The following is a 15,485-nucleotide window of genomic DNA, read 5'->3' as shown; positions in this document are numbered from 1 at the left end:
AACACGGGGGAAAAAACCCAATCTTAACAGTGCGGTGAAGCAAGGAAGCCTGTTGTTCAAAGGCTAAGATGGAATTCAAATGCCTGAATCTAAAGCAGCAATACTTAAAATGCAGTGTAGTTGATACTCAAACCGCCTGGCTCGGCTTGAAAGACAGCCGAATACCTGCTGGGTTTGTTTGTTTTCCAAATGTGGCTTAGCAATAACAAACATCATATTTAGGAACCTGCAATCTACATAATTAAATCATACAAAAAAGTTAGAAAATAGCAGGCACTTAGTGTAGCAAGGCAGAACGGCTCAGCACTGTCCTGCACCTCACTCTATACAAAACACAGTGGTGTCTCGCAGTCTGTTTTACAACATACGATGTTGCAGGGCAAAGAGAGCTACGAGTCCACTATGAAAAAAAATGTATAGACTGTTGTAGTTGCTGGATAAAAGAGAAAAAAGCAGTGATGAAACAGACCTATACTTGCCGAGCTAGAGAGACTGACTTCCTCTCACTAGCTTAGCAAATCATTATTTTCTACACAGTAACCCATCTTCAACAAAAGTAAAGGGCATCAACCTGTGGCCAGGGCATCGTGCTGTCACGGGGCAAGATTAGGCCCTTACTTTCAAGAGGAATCTTATGCTGGAAATCCCAAGGGAAGTAAGACATCTCACCGAAATGGGGAAAGGTGCCCCAGCATTCCCTACTGCCTAACACCTCACATTGCTGTTAGGTGCTTAGGCTCCAGAATTAATTAAAATCCTTGCACGTTCTGGGAAGAGTTCCTCAATTCTGAGCAGTGCTTGTGAAAATAAGCACTTTTAGTTGGGACCACTAAATTCCAGGGTCTAGGCACCTAACAGCAATGTGTTACAATGCTCGATATTGCAACAACCAAATCTCTCCCCAGATCTAAGTTTGTGCAACTTCATCAAGGCCGTGAAGTCAGGTCTTGGTTGAAGAGGAACGGTACCATAGGTATCCCAAAAGGTTATTTGACTCACCGTAATTACTGCTGGTTTTTAACTAGTTTTAACTAGTTGAAAACCAGCATTAAACTTCAGGACTATCAAGTTTAAGGCCTCATTTCTGACGAAATGTAGGACCCTGTGCTGAGCTACAAAATGAAGTTAGCCTTACAATTCCCAGGCTCAACTCTGAAGAATCTGTGAGGTATTCCCAGAAAACTGTTTGATCCCTCATTGCTTCGGCTTTCAGGCAGACATTCAGGTTTTGGACTTCAGTGGCTCTGCAGGCCGTAGTGCCTATTCAGCGCTAATGCCTGGATCTGTTAGGATATTAAAAATACCATTACTAATCACTGCAGTCTAGCCACCATTCAAAGATGCAAGTTCGTAAGTTTTAAGGAAACAAACAAGTATTTTGAGTTGGGACACAGCTTTATTTTTTTTCCCTTCATATGCATTATTATAGTTCAGTTATGTTTTTCAATACAAAATTCTCTCCAGTAAACAGGGCATACCTCATTTTAAATAGCATTTATACATACCAGCTGAATATGTTGATAGAAACTGTTCTGAGGCAATGGTTCATCATGATAAGATCAGGTAAAAAACAAGATGTGGTTTTAAAAAAAAAAAGTTTTTCCTATACAGTTAAAGTTCATCTTGCTCACTGCGCTCACGGGAAGAAACCCAACGAGTTACAATCAGTTCCTGAAATAAAAAACAGCAATTATTATGGGGGAAAAAAAAAAAGACAAAGCTACAGATAATCCATGAAGGATGGGGATTAAGTCTTCAGCAAATTGACATATATTATGTGACCATTGAGACATTTTAGTAGATGACTACATTTGTTCCTGAAGTAAGCTGGTCTCTCACACATTTTTCTCCATTTTTAAACATATTTTAACCTTATTGTCTCCATAGGTATCCCTGCTTCCCCATGCAAGTGCTTACATTCACAGTAGCAGCAACATTAAAATTTAGGTTAGAAGATCTTATGTCGTTAAAGAGCCTGCAATGCACTTCTCACGCCTTGGGGCACAAAGGAATCTAGTTATTTTATTGCAGCTATGCATGCAAAAACCAAAGCATGCTAAAGAGCAAGCAACAGTTCAAGGGGGCTCTTACACAGTTAGCTGTCCAGCTGCCCCAAGGCAAGCTACACAGGCAAAGGAGAGGAGTAATTACACACCTGAACCTTAATTCTTTTCATGCATTCTGGTGTCGACATCTCTTTTTCAGTCATGTCAGACGGTCTAATCAAATAGCATAACATCAGTTCCTGTTGGTAAACAGAAAACATGAATACATGAATTTCAACTGATTTCCTTCTATACAAGTTTTAGATTAATGAGAAATGCAGATACCAAGTTTCCTACAAGATGTCTTCTGCAAACCAAGTTGGGGAAAGCTCTATAATATGTGTATCTCATTTTCCTTATCAAAGCATAATACTGCTATAAGATAAACCAGAACTGTAACACAACACCAGAGCACTATGGCTGTGAGTATGGAAGCACTATGTATGAGGCTCTATCGCAGAGAAAATCTTTTGGAAACTTTCAGTTTCACTGTTCAAACGAAAATCCTGGTAGATGGAGAGAGCTTTAAAAACAGAAGTGGCAAGCAGGAAAGAAGTTTCCCTCGAGTCCTTCTTCTGTTCCTCACACAACTTTTAATGTTCCTACAGGCAACAGAACTTTAATACGTTTCTTCCAGAATTCATCTGGATATTGACGAAGGAAACTCTTGTTTGCCTACTGGCAACTCACCACGTTCTTCAGCTGACTAGAAAGAGAAGGATTCTCCTTCCAGCCTCACTCCAACTCCCTGTTCTTTGGAACTAAACTATACATTTATCATTTTAAAGCTATTTTAAAACTACTGTCTTACACTTACCTTAGAAGCATTAACAGTTGTTCTGTTCAATCCAGACAAGGACTTCCAGCTGAGTGGTCTGCGAAGGGAACCTTCAAAACTATCATCAACTAATTCAGCAATGACAGAGTAACTGGAAAACAAAGCAGATAGGACAATTCACAGAAAGAAAATTAACATTTTTAGGAAGATCGTGAAACTTAAGAATTAGAGCCTAAAAATTGTTTTTAAACACTATGCCAGGCATGCAGTAAGCAAGTTGTGAAACTTAAGTCTCCTTCCACTAGGAAAAGAGGAGAAAAGATGAAGTTGTGAATATGCTTACTGGCACTTTCCCTCCCCACCCTTCTACTGACGTTTGTAGCATTCTCTTATGAATGCAAATCTGACATTTACAATAAATTTATTATCTAGGAGTTCAACCTGACTAGCTAACGAATAAAGACAATTATCATACCTTAAAAGATTTTTCTCCCAGATTACATAAATTATCCATACCATATATTTTTAAAAGTTGGCATTACTAAATCAAATTACTTTCCTGAAGGCATTCATCATATGAGTGCTAAATATGCTCATTGCAACTTTTACTTTTTAATGTCTTACTACTGTTATATGAATTCAATGAAATTGTGTTATTTAGTACCTCTGCTAAAAGGACTTTTGCATTCCCAGTATGAATGCATCTGGCAAAGTGTTTTGAGTGAAGAATATGTGCTTACCCAGTGAAGATACTAAATTTGTGCGAGAGAAATTTACTAATTTGAAAATAAGAAATTAGACAGAAACATGAGCTTCAAACCTTGCATGATAGAAGGGGGGGCCTTTTCGATACAGCACTGAAATGAAAGAGAAACACCTTAATTAGATAATCTCAGAGTTTCCATCTAAGTTTAATACCTGGGTCCATAAATATTTTAAAATGTTTTGGAAGATTTAATTACACAAGACAAAACGTCAACACTTTTGAATTCTGCTCAGAATTAAGTTGTCCCAGCAAGTGGAGAGAGGGAAGAGACAAAAAAACCCATGGGAGCAGCAGGGTGATTCCGGGCAGGGGAGTGGCAGGTAAAAGATAAAGTAGAAGAGCTAAAGGACAGTTAGCAATTGCCGTGGGAAAAGTTTAGGATGGAATTTTTCTGCAACAGACTCATGTTTTTAACATTATATTCACAACCGAAGTTGAGCCACTGGAGTACAAGTGAAAGATCACAATAAGCCATCGAATTTCTGTTCCACCCAAGCATTTTCCACAAGTTTTAGGAGAGGCAAAGGGCACAACTTAGAATCATGGGGTCATTAAGGTTGGAAAAGACCTCTAAGATCATCGAGTCCAACTGTCAACCCAACACCACCATGCCCACTACACCATGTCCCTAAGCGCCTCATCTACCCGTCTTTTAAATACTTCCAGGGATGGTGACTCCACCACTTCCCTGGGCAGCCTGTTCCAAGGCCTGACCACTCTTTCAGTAAAGAAATTTCTCCTAATGTCCAATCTAAACCTCCCTTGGCGCAACTTGAGGCCATTTCCTCTTGTCCTATCGCTTGTTACTTGGGAGAAGAGACCAACCCCCACCTCGCTACAACCTCCTTCCAGGTAGTTGTAGAGCGCGATGAGGTCTCCCCTCAGCCTCCCCTTCTCCAGGCTAAACAACCCCAGTTCCCTCAGCCGCTCCCCATCAGACTTGTGCTCCAGGCCCTTCACCAGCTTCGTTGCCCTCCTCTGGACACGCTCCAGCACCTCAATGTCCTTCTTGTAGTGAGGGGCCCAGAACTGAACACAGGATTCGAGGTGCGGCCTCACCAGTGCCCAGTACAGGGGCACGATCACCTCCCTGCTCCTGCTGGCCACACTAGTTCTGATACAGGCCAGGATGCCGTTGGCCTTCTTGGCCACCTGGGCACACTGCCGGCTCATGTTCAGCCGGCTGTCAACCAGCACCCCCAGGTCCTTTTCCTCTGGGCAGCTTTCCAGCCACTCTTCCCCAAGCCTGTGGCGTTGCCTGGGGTTGTTGTGGCCGAAGTGCAGGACCCGGCACTTGGCCTTGTTGAACCTCATACATTGGCCTCAGCCCATCGATCCAGCCTGTCCAGGTCCCTCTGCAGAGCCTTCCCACCCTCCAGCAGATCAACACTCCCGCCCAACTTGGTGTCATCTGCAAACTGACTGAGGGAGCACTCGATCCCCTCGTCCAGATCATTGATAAAGATATTGAACAGGACCGGCCCCAGTACTGAGCCCTGGGGAACACCGCTCATGACCGGCCGCCAGCTGGAGTTCTTTCATACTGCCCACCAGACCCACTAAAAGTTCCTTCTCTATCCAATGGCACACAAGACTCATTGCAGCTGGACTGCTGTAACTGAGCTAAATGGTAACATTTCCTCTCTTCCCTTTGTCACGAGCTTATAAGACGGGACTTTCTTTTACTAGCACAGCTTTTCTTACACAGCTGGCTAGCACAGACCCTGTCAGGAAAAGGACGAGCAGCACTTCATTCCAGTGCCAACCATGATTTGCAAATTACCCATTATAAGCAACTGTAGTAATATCAACTCTAAGAAGGTACTGCCAAAGAACAAGAAGCTAGAGGAGCTCAGGAGCAGGGCAGAACTCCTACTACCCTTAAACTAATCCACTTCCTTTGTCTGGCACAAATCCAAAGGCAGTGATATGCTAAACAACAAATTCAGGCCAGAACACAAATGAACGGTGAACAAACTAGTATCAATCTCACATACACATCAGGTGATCAATAGCAAAACCCCATCTACAGCCCAGGGTACTAAGAAGAGTGATGTGGAATTCAGCCAAACCTACACGCTGATCTAAAGGACTAGCTCAGCACAACCTCGACAGACTCAAATACACAACCCCAAAATTATGTAACTGCGTCAGCGGTATTAAAACACCTGCTGGTTTGCATGCATACATTAAAAATATCTCCCTTCGTGCACATTTTCCTGTAACAACAGGCATTACTGTACTGTTTATGTTGACAGGAGCTGAATGTAGTTCTTGAATTACTTAGCAAGGCATTATGGACACTACTTATTATTTCTGTAAGATTAAAAAAACCCTACCATGAACAAACAAGCAAGTCCCTTCCCCTCCCTCCCCCCCAAAAAAAGACACAGAGAGAAACAGTCTTAGCAGTAAGTTCAGCAGAAGTCCAGCTTCCATTAAACAGGATGAATGATGAGGTGCATGGACTTTGATGTGAATTGGGATCTAGATGCAAAGCTGCTATTCCAGAGACTGTCATGTTAACACTGTAGAAGATGTGTTTAGAAGGGGATAGAGAAACTTGGGAAGGGAATTCCAGTGCGATCCTGTATTAATTATTAACCTCATGAAGCAAAACAACAGGCCTTTCGAGCGATCTCTTCAGCTACTGGATATGTGATGTTATTTTCCACTCACATCCTAACTTTATTGCTAGACCCGTAGTCTAGCCAAAAACATCTTTTGCCAACTGCAAGCACCAAAGCCTGCTCCTGTCACGCAGCTCCTCGTTCATCTTTGGCACGGGAGTCTTGCAGTGCCTGAAAAGAAGTCAGTTGCAAACGATTCCATTTTTTTAAGGAAGCTACTCACAGAGATCAGTTCCATACTTCAGCCCGACTTTGGGGACCCAACCCTTACTGCGGAAGTAGTGATACGCCATGTAAGTAGTTTTAAAATTGGGCTTCACTTCGCTGAAAACTTCCCATAGCTTCAAAATAGTTAGGGGCTCCTAAAAATCATGAGCAAAGGCATCAATGTGACTATATTAATAACAAGCAGATATAGAATACTGTGTGTAGTGGAGCGTAACAGCCAAACATCAAATACCACAGTCTACTGCAAAGAGCATGAACTTTTGGCAATAAATTATGGAATCCCTAAATCTCTGTTGCTCCATTTAGTGTTTTTTTTTAGAATTTCACAATCAGACCCATAATGCCCTTGTTTAAAGGAAAATCTGAGAGGTTTCAATTATTTTGTCATTACATTAACAGTAGCTTGATATACTTATAGATCAATGCTTAAAACTCCACGGAATTTTCCTGTTTCAGGAAAGAGAGACTATTCACCATATTATTCCTCTCATACTTGCTTTCCCCGTATTTCCTGCCTAAGTTTCTACCTTTCTCTACAGAAAGGCTGTGCTTAACTATATTTGCCTTGGTAAACATAAAATTTCAGACCAGTATTTCATAAACAAATATAATTACTTTTAAGAAAAACTTCCTAATTACTGTGTTTGGTATTTCCTCCTTCAGAATTAACAGCATAAAATACTGCCACAGTAGGTAAAAATTTCAGACCAAAACATATCCAAACTAATGGTATCCCCAGTAATCCAAAACTAATCCAAACTCTTACCTCACCGTAATAAATACTTAAACATCCCAGAGCATACACCAAGAAAAAAGCCTGAAAAATAAACAGAATAAGTTTAACTGATAGCTAGACTCTTCCTGTAGTTTATATTCCATGCAAGAGCAAAGGCTCAAATTAATTTTATGCAAGAACCCTAATGTCATCAAGACAAACAAGTTGCCTGAAAGTTTCCTTTGAGATTTGTCTTCATGACCTTTACATTTCAACAGACACAGCACTACAAAAAAACTTATGCATGTGCTGTAGACTCCTGAAGGCATTGTGTTAAAACTAACATGCGTGAATATATTTAGAAGCAGCACAATCAAAGCAGGATTTATATAAATGTTATATTCCTGGTATTTCTACACTTAATCCTATCACTGGTCTCTGTCAGTGGGATTATTCATCTAAAGCGAATGGGATTGGATCCTACATTTTTTTTTTAACAATATCATGCAATTATCGCAGGTTATTAAAGTAAGTTTAATGACTTAGACAATCCAAATACTTAGGAGACACAGAAAAATCCTATACTTTAGAAACAGGTATTAAATATGTTGTAACATAGATTAATGTTTTCTTTTCAGATTAAAAGTAAAACAACTTGTACTGTACTTGAAACATACCTCTTCCAAGCTGAGTTGTAAATATTCAAAAATCCTAAATGGATTTCTTCTGCATACTAGTTTTTCCTTCTTGACAAGCTACAAGAAAAATTTACTATATTACTAAAACTTTAAACTGGAAAAAATACTGAATACTGAAAATAGCACTGACGATCTAATTTTTCTAAAAGATTAGGATACTCTTTATCCTTACGTTTTCTTGCGCATGAGCAGAGTCATCTTCAGGACATAAGCTACCTTCTTCTTCCTCTTGCACCAATACATATTCTGGAGCACATTCTTTTGACTTGATCATCTCACAAGATCTTTGCTCAGTGCTCTCCTTAGCCTTGCAGCCGCAATGCACCAGAAAACCATGCTTCTGGCAAGACACTTCAGCTGTCTCTTTCAAGTCACCTTGTTCCTGTTCTTTAGAGCCACACACGGCCACGGGATCAAACGCTGGATCTCCTTCCAAACAGGCTTTCTTATAGCCTTCATTCTGATTCTCAGGACTTAGGGCTACTACGTTTCCAGTATCTGTAGAAGATTGTCCGGAAACTTCTGTATTTTCTGTATTTGGGTCCATTCTGTTGCAACTATTACCCGTTTGTTCAGCTCCATCCTCTTCCAAAAATGGCAGCTCAAGAGGTTTAGTGTAATTCTCAAGAATTTTGGTAACCGAGCAGTCATCAAATCCTTGCTCTTGCAAAATACTTTTAGCCCACTGAACATGACACTCGTACCTAGTAAATAAGTAAAATAAATGAGAAGTTCTAGGGCATCACATCCTTTAATTAACATCTTAAAAAAAAGAAGATTCAGCACAACTCACAAAACAAATCTGAACACAGCCCCCAATAACTGCTATGCAAAATACAAGCATGCACAATGTAGCAAGACTCCAGTCTTCAGGAAGCTGCAGACGACATTACTGAACATCAAGATTCTGCTACCTTCTTTGGCTTTGTTTTGCCTTTTAAATTTCTGTGGCAACAAACGCTGTTACCGAATGTTGCACAAGAACCATGCATTGAGGACTACTGCTATATAGTTTTAAGACGCAAGAACTTCACCAGGCAGAAACTCCCTTCCCCCATGGAAGCCTTAAGCCTGAATTCCCTGCAAAACATCTTGGTATCAGAGCTTGCATGATTAAAATACGCAACAAGACTTTGCATATAGAGCTCTCACACATGTCATCTATTATACAGCTAACTACCGAGAACAGTATTTTCCAAACTCTGTTTTAACTATCTTTGAAACAGCAATGGCATAGCAAAAACACCAGCTCAAAAATCTTAAGAAACTACCTTCAGTTTTAACCAAAACTCTCACATTCTTGAGAAATAACAATAATCCTATCAGTGATACAGTAGCTGAAAGCTGTAAATATTTCTAATATTTTTCAATTATGATAGAGTTTTTAGTGTCCCTTCAATTATTTCTCCTTAGAAGATAACATTAATATCCAGTTGAAGACATTAATCTTCATTCTGTGAAAGTTACAGGTAGCTGAGTGCAGCTGTCCTTGCTCAAACCTGGACAACCCTAGTACAATATTCTTTATTTCCCAAAACAATATCCTAACACAGCAACTACAGACCAGGTAATGAAGAACTACAAAGACAATTAAATGCAAATTTCACATGTCAACACAAAATATAAGTCACTCTGAAGTCTCATAATAAAGCTATATAACTCAGTGCTGTACTTTTTGTTATAAAAAATAGACTCCTCTTTGTCCTATGATTTAATTACCATATAATTTGCACTTACAGCTCTCTACTGAGACAGATCATGATGTGTTTTCTGCACCAATGTAATTACACTTTCATTGATGCTCAGCTGTATTTGCTGGCACATAAAGCAGTCACAAAGTACACTAATAAGAATGACAAGTGTTTCTGCAAGTAGTAGTAACTGTAGTAGCTGTAGTAGCAATATTGCTACTGTTTGTCTTACCTACAGTTGAGGACTGAAGGAGCATAACTTTTAAATTTAAATAACGTAAAACTTTTAGAGTTATCATAGATCAAAGCAAACAGAGTAACTAACTGGCACACTCTTAACAGTTAGTTCATATCCTATTTAAGCAGAACAAAATAAATCTGTGGTCCAACACTCTGTTTTGCTAAATGTACAAACTAGTAATGTTAATAGAGACTTTAAAAAAAAAAAAAGTAAAACATTTATGTATTACTAAAGTTCAAAAGGTGCTTCAGCCCACACTATAATAATTCAATAAGGAAATGGGAGAGTTATTTTAAATAGCCTGCCCCAGAAACTCTCTTTCTCCTCCTCAGCTGAGAAACAGGTTTATTATGCTTGATATTATTATTAATTAATTACCCATACTACTATGCATGCACTCAATCTTGGCTTCTATTCAGTAATTAATGCCTGCAAGCTTACATGAAAAACTATGCTGAATACCACCTACTCTATTTCTAGTTTTTCTAACGTGATTTATAAATGAAATAAAAAGAAAAGAAATAGAAGCAAGTCGTCATCATCATTTATACAGTCAACAAGCTGAAAACCAGTAAGATAAAATATAAAATAATCCGTTTCCTAAAAAAACCAAGAATAAATTCATGTAAATTAACTTACTTTTTAGATGTGATTATAGGCATGTTTATGTTAGCACCTGTATAAAGAAAAATCATACATTGTTTCAACAATATAAAAACGTTTTCATGTGATTTTGCTCACTGAGGTAATCTGCAGCCTAGTAATTACCCCCATCTTCAATACTCTATGCCACTTTGGTCCCACTTGTGTTCAAGGACACAGCAGAACTAGAAAAGGTACAGAGGTAACAGCCTGCACAAAAGGAACAATTAAATACACTTTTTTCCTCCCACCCGTAAAAAGACAGTTACGGAGGGATATGATAAAATCCAGTGATGTCTATTGAGACTTAACTGACCTGGAAAAGATGAATAAACAACCAAGAGCAGACTAGATGTAATTGGCTATAAGCAGATTAAAAATTTCACGTATCCTTGCCTCATGATTTCGTGGACACTAAAATCTACAGATTAAAACCAAGAAAAACTGGGCAGTTATACGAAGAAAAGTCCAAGGATGATACCTCTACTTACAGACTTCCTAAGCAACAGATCAGTGAAGGCTAGGAGAGCGCACTAAGGAGCTATCGACATATGTTTCCCGTTCTTGTATTTTTCCTAGGCATCTTGTACTGGCCATCATTAGGTATGGGGGGAGAGAGATCCTTGATCTGACCCAGTAGAGAGATTATTTTTCTGTGTGTGATTTATAAACATAGATCCTCAATGAGTGAAGAAAAGTTAAAAGTACTATTAGGATAGTGATGGAAATACAAATGGACAGAGTTTACCTTGCCACTTAGTAACCAGTGAAGGATCTGAAATGCTGTATACTGGTCGACTTCTTGAAAGGATACCTTTTCCAAAATAGCCCTTCAAAGAAAAGGAAAAATCCTTATTATATCATGACACAAAAACTAGTTTCTTTCCAAGTTACATGATGTTGACTGCCAAGATCAGCTGAAAAAAATAACTGAAATTCTGCAGCATTTAAGCTTTGCCCAAAGCTTGTTGCTTAGCTTCTGATAGCTAGTTCAGTATTAAACACCTGCACTCAAAGATTTAACCAATGGAGGGTGTTGGGTCTTTTTCCTCAATTCTAAATATTTGTCAGTCGACACCTCCAAGTAGACTTTTGAAAGCAGATGCAGAAGAAAGCACCTGTGTATCAACGCTGTGACAATGCGTAATAGAAAACAAAGAGATGGATAAAGCTGCTGCATAAGAATGGTGGTGAAATGGTACTCAGACATAAAAGGCTTAATGTAGCTTATTTTACTCAGGAAGAAATCGCTCTGAAGTTAAAAGAATTATACAAGCATTTGTAAAAACATTAACATTCCAACCTCCTGAGCTTTAAAAACAAGAAAATGCTTTTGCAAGGTTGCATAAAATGTTGAAAGGAGAAATAAACATAACAAACATGAAGTTTTTGCAGCTGTTTTTTAGCTCACAATGTCACTTCATTCCAAAATTTATTTGCTGGGATACGAACAAAATACTTTTCGCATTTGATACAACATAGATGTTTTGTACTGATTTCAGGAGAGGAGAGAGATACGGAGGATTACTGGAGGCTGAAGGGGAAGAAAAGCATAAAGGCAGGCAGATTTTGACATGTATTCTGCTTTACCTACGTTTAAAACACTAAAAATACTGTGCAAACAGGGTACAGCACCTTGTTATAGAGCTGTTCAATATCTTCAGGGTTCCTCACAATAACATTGTTGTTAATGATCTCAGCCTGGCATATTCTGAAATCCTTCCCACCTACATCTACAGGAAAGGGAGACTCGTATGACTCAAAAACTCTTCTTTTCCTTCTCGGGGGATGAAAAACTGCTTCTGCCATTTCCTAATGTTAATGTTTCCTCCTAAAATGTGGAAACAAAACATTTAATGTTCAGGAGTTGAAGTTCACCCATTTTTATATGTTTCAGCAATATTCCCTTCCCAATAGCAAATCAGCAACAAATCCTACAGTATAATCCAAGTTTAATTCTGTAACTATTATGCAAACATAAGCAGCCATTTGCTAGTGTTATCTATTAATCTCGGGCACTGCAGTATCCCCTGAAGACCAGGTAGGGATAGTTCTCAGCCAAGAGTTTATAAAGTAAACCCAAGATGAAAAGCGAGTACATAAACTGCTGAAAACGTTTCAAGAATAAACCAGACGAATGAGCAGAACAGTAGAAACCGCAGCGCACAAGTGCCTAAATATAAACTGTTTTGAATAATTACGGGAATAAATTTTGAAGAGAGCGCCGCGGCTTGGCAGGTTTCTCTTCTTTCAACCGGGAGCCCCTTTCACGGGGCCCGAGGCTCTCTGCAGACGCAGGGGACAGGTAACCTTCGCCGCCAGACAGGGCCGCCGAGGCGGGGGGCTGGTGCCCGCCGCTGCGAGCGCCGCCGCTACCGCCGCGGGCCGGCGACCAGCAGAGAGGGGCATAAGCCCCGCTGATGCACAGGCCGGGCCTGTCCCCGGCGGGATAACCGGAACCCACAGCTCCGCCCGCCCTCCCGCCCGGACCCGCCGCCGGGGCCAGGGCCGGCAGCGCGGCGCCGCAAGCCGGGCGGCCACCCACGCAGCACCCAACCCGCCCCGGCGCCGGCAGCCCCGCCTGGCGCGGGGCGCTGTGGAGCGGGGCGGGGAGCGGGGCACCCCGGCCCGGCACCGCGGCTACCGGGCGGCCACAGGCCGGGCACCGCCGCTCGCCCGTCGCCATAGCAACCGCACGCCCCACGCACCCCTCACCGCCGCACGAGGAAGCCGCCGGCAGGCAGCGCCGCGAGACCCCGCCCCGCGGCCGCGCGTGCGCACGGGACCGGCGCGCGGGCGCGCCTGGCGGGTGGCGCCGCCCCGCTGGCGGGAGGGCGGCGGCGGCGGGCGGTGCCTCCCCCATGGCGGCGGGCGGCTGTGGCCTCGCTCGCTTCCAGGTGTGGCAGGACGCGGCGTCCGAGCCCCGAGCTGCGAGCAGAGGCAGCCGGGCAGCGTGTGGGGAGGTGGGCCGTCCCGGGGCTCGCTCGTCCGGGGCGAGCCTCGAGTGAGAGGCGCGGATGTGGCTTCCGTGCGGGGAGAGAAGGACTGGGCTCCCGGGGAGCTCTGCACCGCCGCTCTGCGTTTCTAGTCTTGGTGCTGCAGTAGTGTCCCCAGACTGCAAACCCACTGGTGCTGGCGGTTTAATAAAGTGAGAGAAAAGTGACATTTTGTGTGGAACACCCATCCTGAAATGAGTGATGAGCTGCATAATGAGGGGCATTTGAGACACGGGTGGATGAAATTTTATAGCTGTGGGAGGTGAGGCAGAGGTATAATTTTCAGCTTGAAGCAATTGTTTTTGGCTCTGTAACAAACCCTTGACGTGGCCGTGACTCATAACTGCCTGGGATAATGCAATGCTACTTACACAACTTGTTAACAGAGATAATTGTGATCGTGCTGCTTATTACCAGAGCTGAATTCAGGACGACATGGTGGTGCAATTTAAAAAAAAAAAAAGGTACCTGAATAAAATGCAAAGCATTTTCACCAGTTACTGAGGAGCAAACATCCCTTTTTCTCTTATCATAAGCAGTGAACTTGTTACCAGCTTAAGCCTTGCTCATCAAATTCATAATTGTGTGCAACTACGATGCGACTACTCATTCTTACTTTGGGGTTATATTGTGAGGTACCATTATCAAAGAAGACGACGACATTTTGGTTCCAGGGAGGCAGGCTCTCGGTAGAGAATTCTGTCTGATTTTCAACAGAGAGATCAGTGAATTCACTGACGAAAAGTTGTAAAAATACATCGTTCTTATGAGGTATTTTATCTCTTATTCCCATTTTACAAACAGACTCGTGAGGCATAGGGGGGCAGTAATGGTTGTAAGGGCTCGCAGGAAATGTAGCGCAATACATGAGCTGGTGTTCTTACAGTGATGTCCTACAGAGGTCCACTTTATATACCAGCCCATGAGCGTTCATTTATTTTGAATGTTGATTCAAAAGTCTTGAAGCTAAACCACAAAGGACCCTGTTGTATTCCTGTCACAAAAGTACACAGCAATGCTCTGGTAACTTCAGGTTCATTCTTGTAGCTCTACCACTGAAACACCTGTGAGTTAAAGTACTCTAGGTAACGACATGAAAGTAAGCCAGTATCAAAGATGTCACTCCGTTTCAAAATTCCTTCCAAATTGGTCAAATCCAGTCTCATTTAAATGGAAGTGGAGTTTATCTATGCTAGATATATCTGTATTTTCTCATTGTGCAGACACATTACTATGAGACGTACATTACAGTGAGGAGTAGACAAAACATAAAAAAGCTATAGGTCGGTTGCTTTCCTTCACATCTCATTATCTTCACACAGCCTTGAGAGGGAAACCGCAGCATACGCCATTCGGTCAATTAACTGAATCACACTCGTATTTCTTCAACCAAACATCTGCTCCCATTTCTGATTATAAGCCCAGATTGTGCTTCAACCAGAAATTTTGCTATCTGAAGGACAAGCTCGCCTTAAGATGAGTCATGCCAATTTTTTTTTAGAATATCAATAATTGCACAGGCACTTTCACAAATATCTGCATCTCCCTTTTTATGATGAGACAGCAAATGGCAAGGCGGCAGCTAAATGACTGGGCCGTAGCTCTGAAAAGCAAACCCTCAAGATTGTGGTGAATCACAAACGGGGCATGAGTCAAAGGTGTCATACTGCTGTCAAGAGTCAAGAAGAGAGTGACAAGAGTGACCTATGAGGAAAGACTGACATAACTCAGTGTAGAAAAGGTAAAATGGGCAAAATAGACCACTGCAAAGAGGGAGACGTACATAGTTCTGCATGACCACTGGAAAATAACAGGAGGAGCAAGGAGATAATATTGCAAAATAATATTGTACCTGTGAGGTGAGGACAACACTGTCATTACCTGGGAGGATTGTATTGTGTCCATCACTGGAAATTTTAAGAGCAGGTCAGACAAACGTCTTTCAGGAACAGTTCGAGTAAAGTTAATCCTGCCTTGAGACAAGGGACTGCACTAAAAGCACTGACGATCCCTTTCGTGGGAGTTTCCAGCATTTATCTTTCCAGGAGCTTTTCT

The 15,485-nt window shown here is 41.6% G+C and overlaps 1 protein-coding gene across 2 annotated transcripts; it reads right to left on the bottom strand.

Moving 5' to 3' along the window:
* Positions 1 to 1,385: 1,385 nt before the first annotated feature.
* TSEN2 (tRNA splicing endonuclease subunit 2) lies at positions 1,386 to 13,205 on the bottom strand. 2 transcript variants are annotated; one of them, XM_075159378.1, is made up of 12 exons: positions 13,143 to 13,205; positions 12,070 to 12,265; positions 11,183 to 11,264; positions 10,432 to 10,468; positions 8,033 to 8,564; positions 7,840 to 7,917; positions 7,214 to 7,264; positions 6,443 to 6,581; positions 3,644 to 3,680; positions 2,863 to 2,974; positions 2,156 to 2,245; positions 1,386 to 1,671 (listed from the first exon to the last, which is right to left on the bottom strand). In XM_075159378.1, the coding sequence occupies exons 2-12, from the start codon at positions 12,241 to 12,243 to the stop codon at positions 1,612 to 1,614; spliced, it is 1,392 nt and encodes a 463-aa protein (XP_075015479.1). In that variant the 5' UTR covers positions 12,244 to 12,265; positions 13,143 to 13,205; the 3' UTR covers positions 1,386 to 1,611. The 2 variants fall into 2 exon arrangements, with proteins under 2 accessions (XP_075015479.1, XP_075015480.1); XM_075159379.1 differs by lacking the exon at positions 13,143 to 13,205 and adding an exon at positions 12,636 to 12,998.
* Positions 13,206 to 15,485: the final 2,280 nt, after the last annotated feature.

Source organism: Calonectris borealis, chromosome 10 (genome assembly GCF_964195595.1).
Source record: "Calonectris borealis chromosome 10, bCalBor7.hap1.2, whole genome shotgun sequence".
In the NCBI taxonomy this organism is placed as follows: domain Eukaryota; kingdom Metazoa; phylum Chordata; class Aves; order Procellariiformes; family Procellariidae; genus Calonectris; species Calonectris borealis.
This window is presented reverse-complemented; position numbering and strand designations above follow the sequence as displayed.

Coding starts and splice junctions, on each gene's coding strand:
- TSEN2 (XM_075159378.1), bottom strand. CDS start 12,243: ATGGCAGAAGCAGTTTTTCATCCCCCGAGAAGGAAAAGAAGAGTTTTT. Junction 11,265..12,069: donor TTGAACAGCTCTATAACAAG/GTGCTGTACCCT, acceptor TTTTCTTTGAAG/GGCTATTTTGGAAAAGGTAT. Junction 8,565..10,431: donor CCTATAATCACATCTAAAAA/GTAAGTTAATTT, acceptor CTTATTTACTAG/GTACGAGTGTCATGTTCAGT.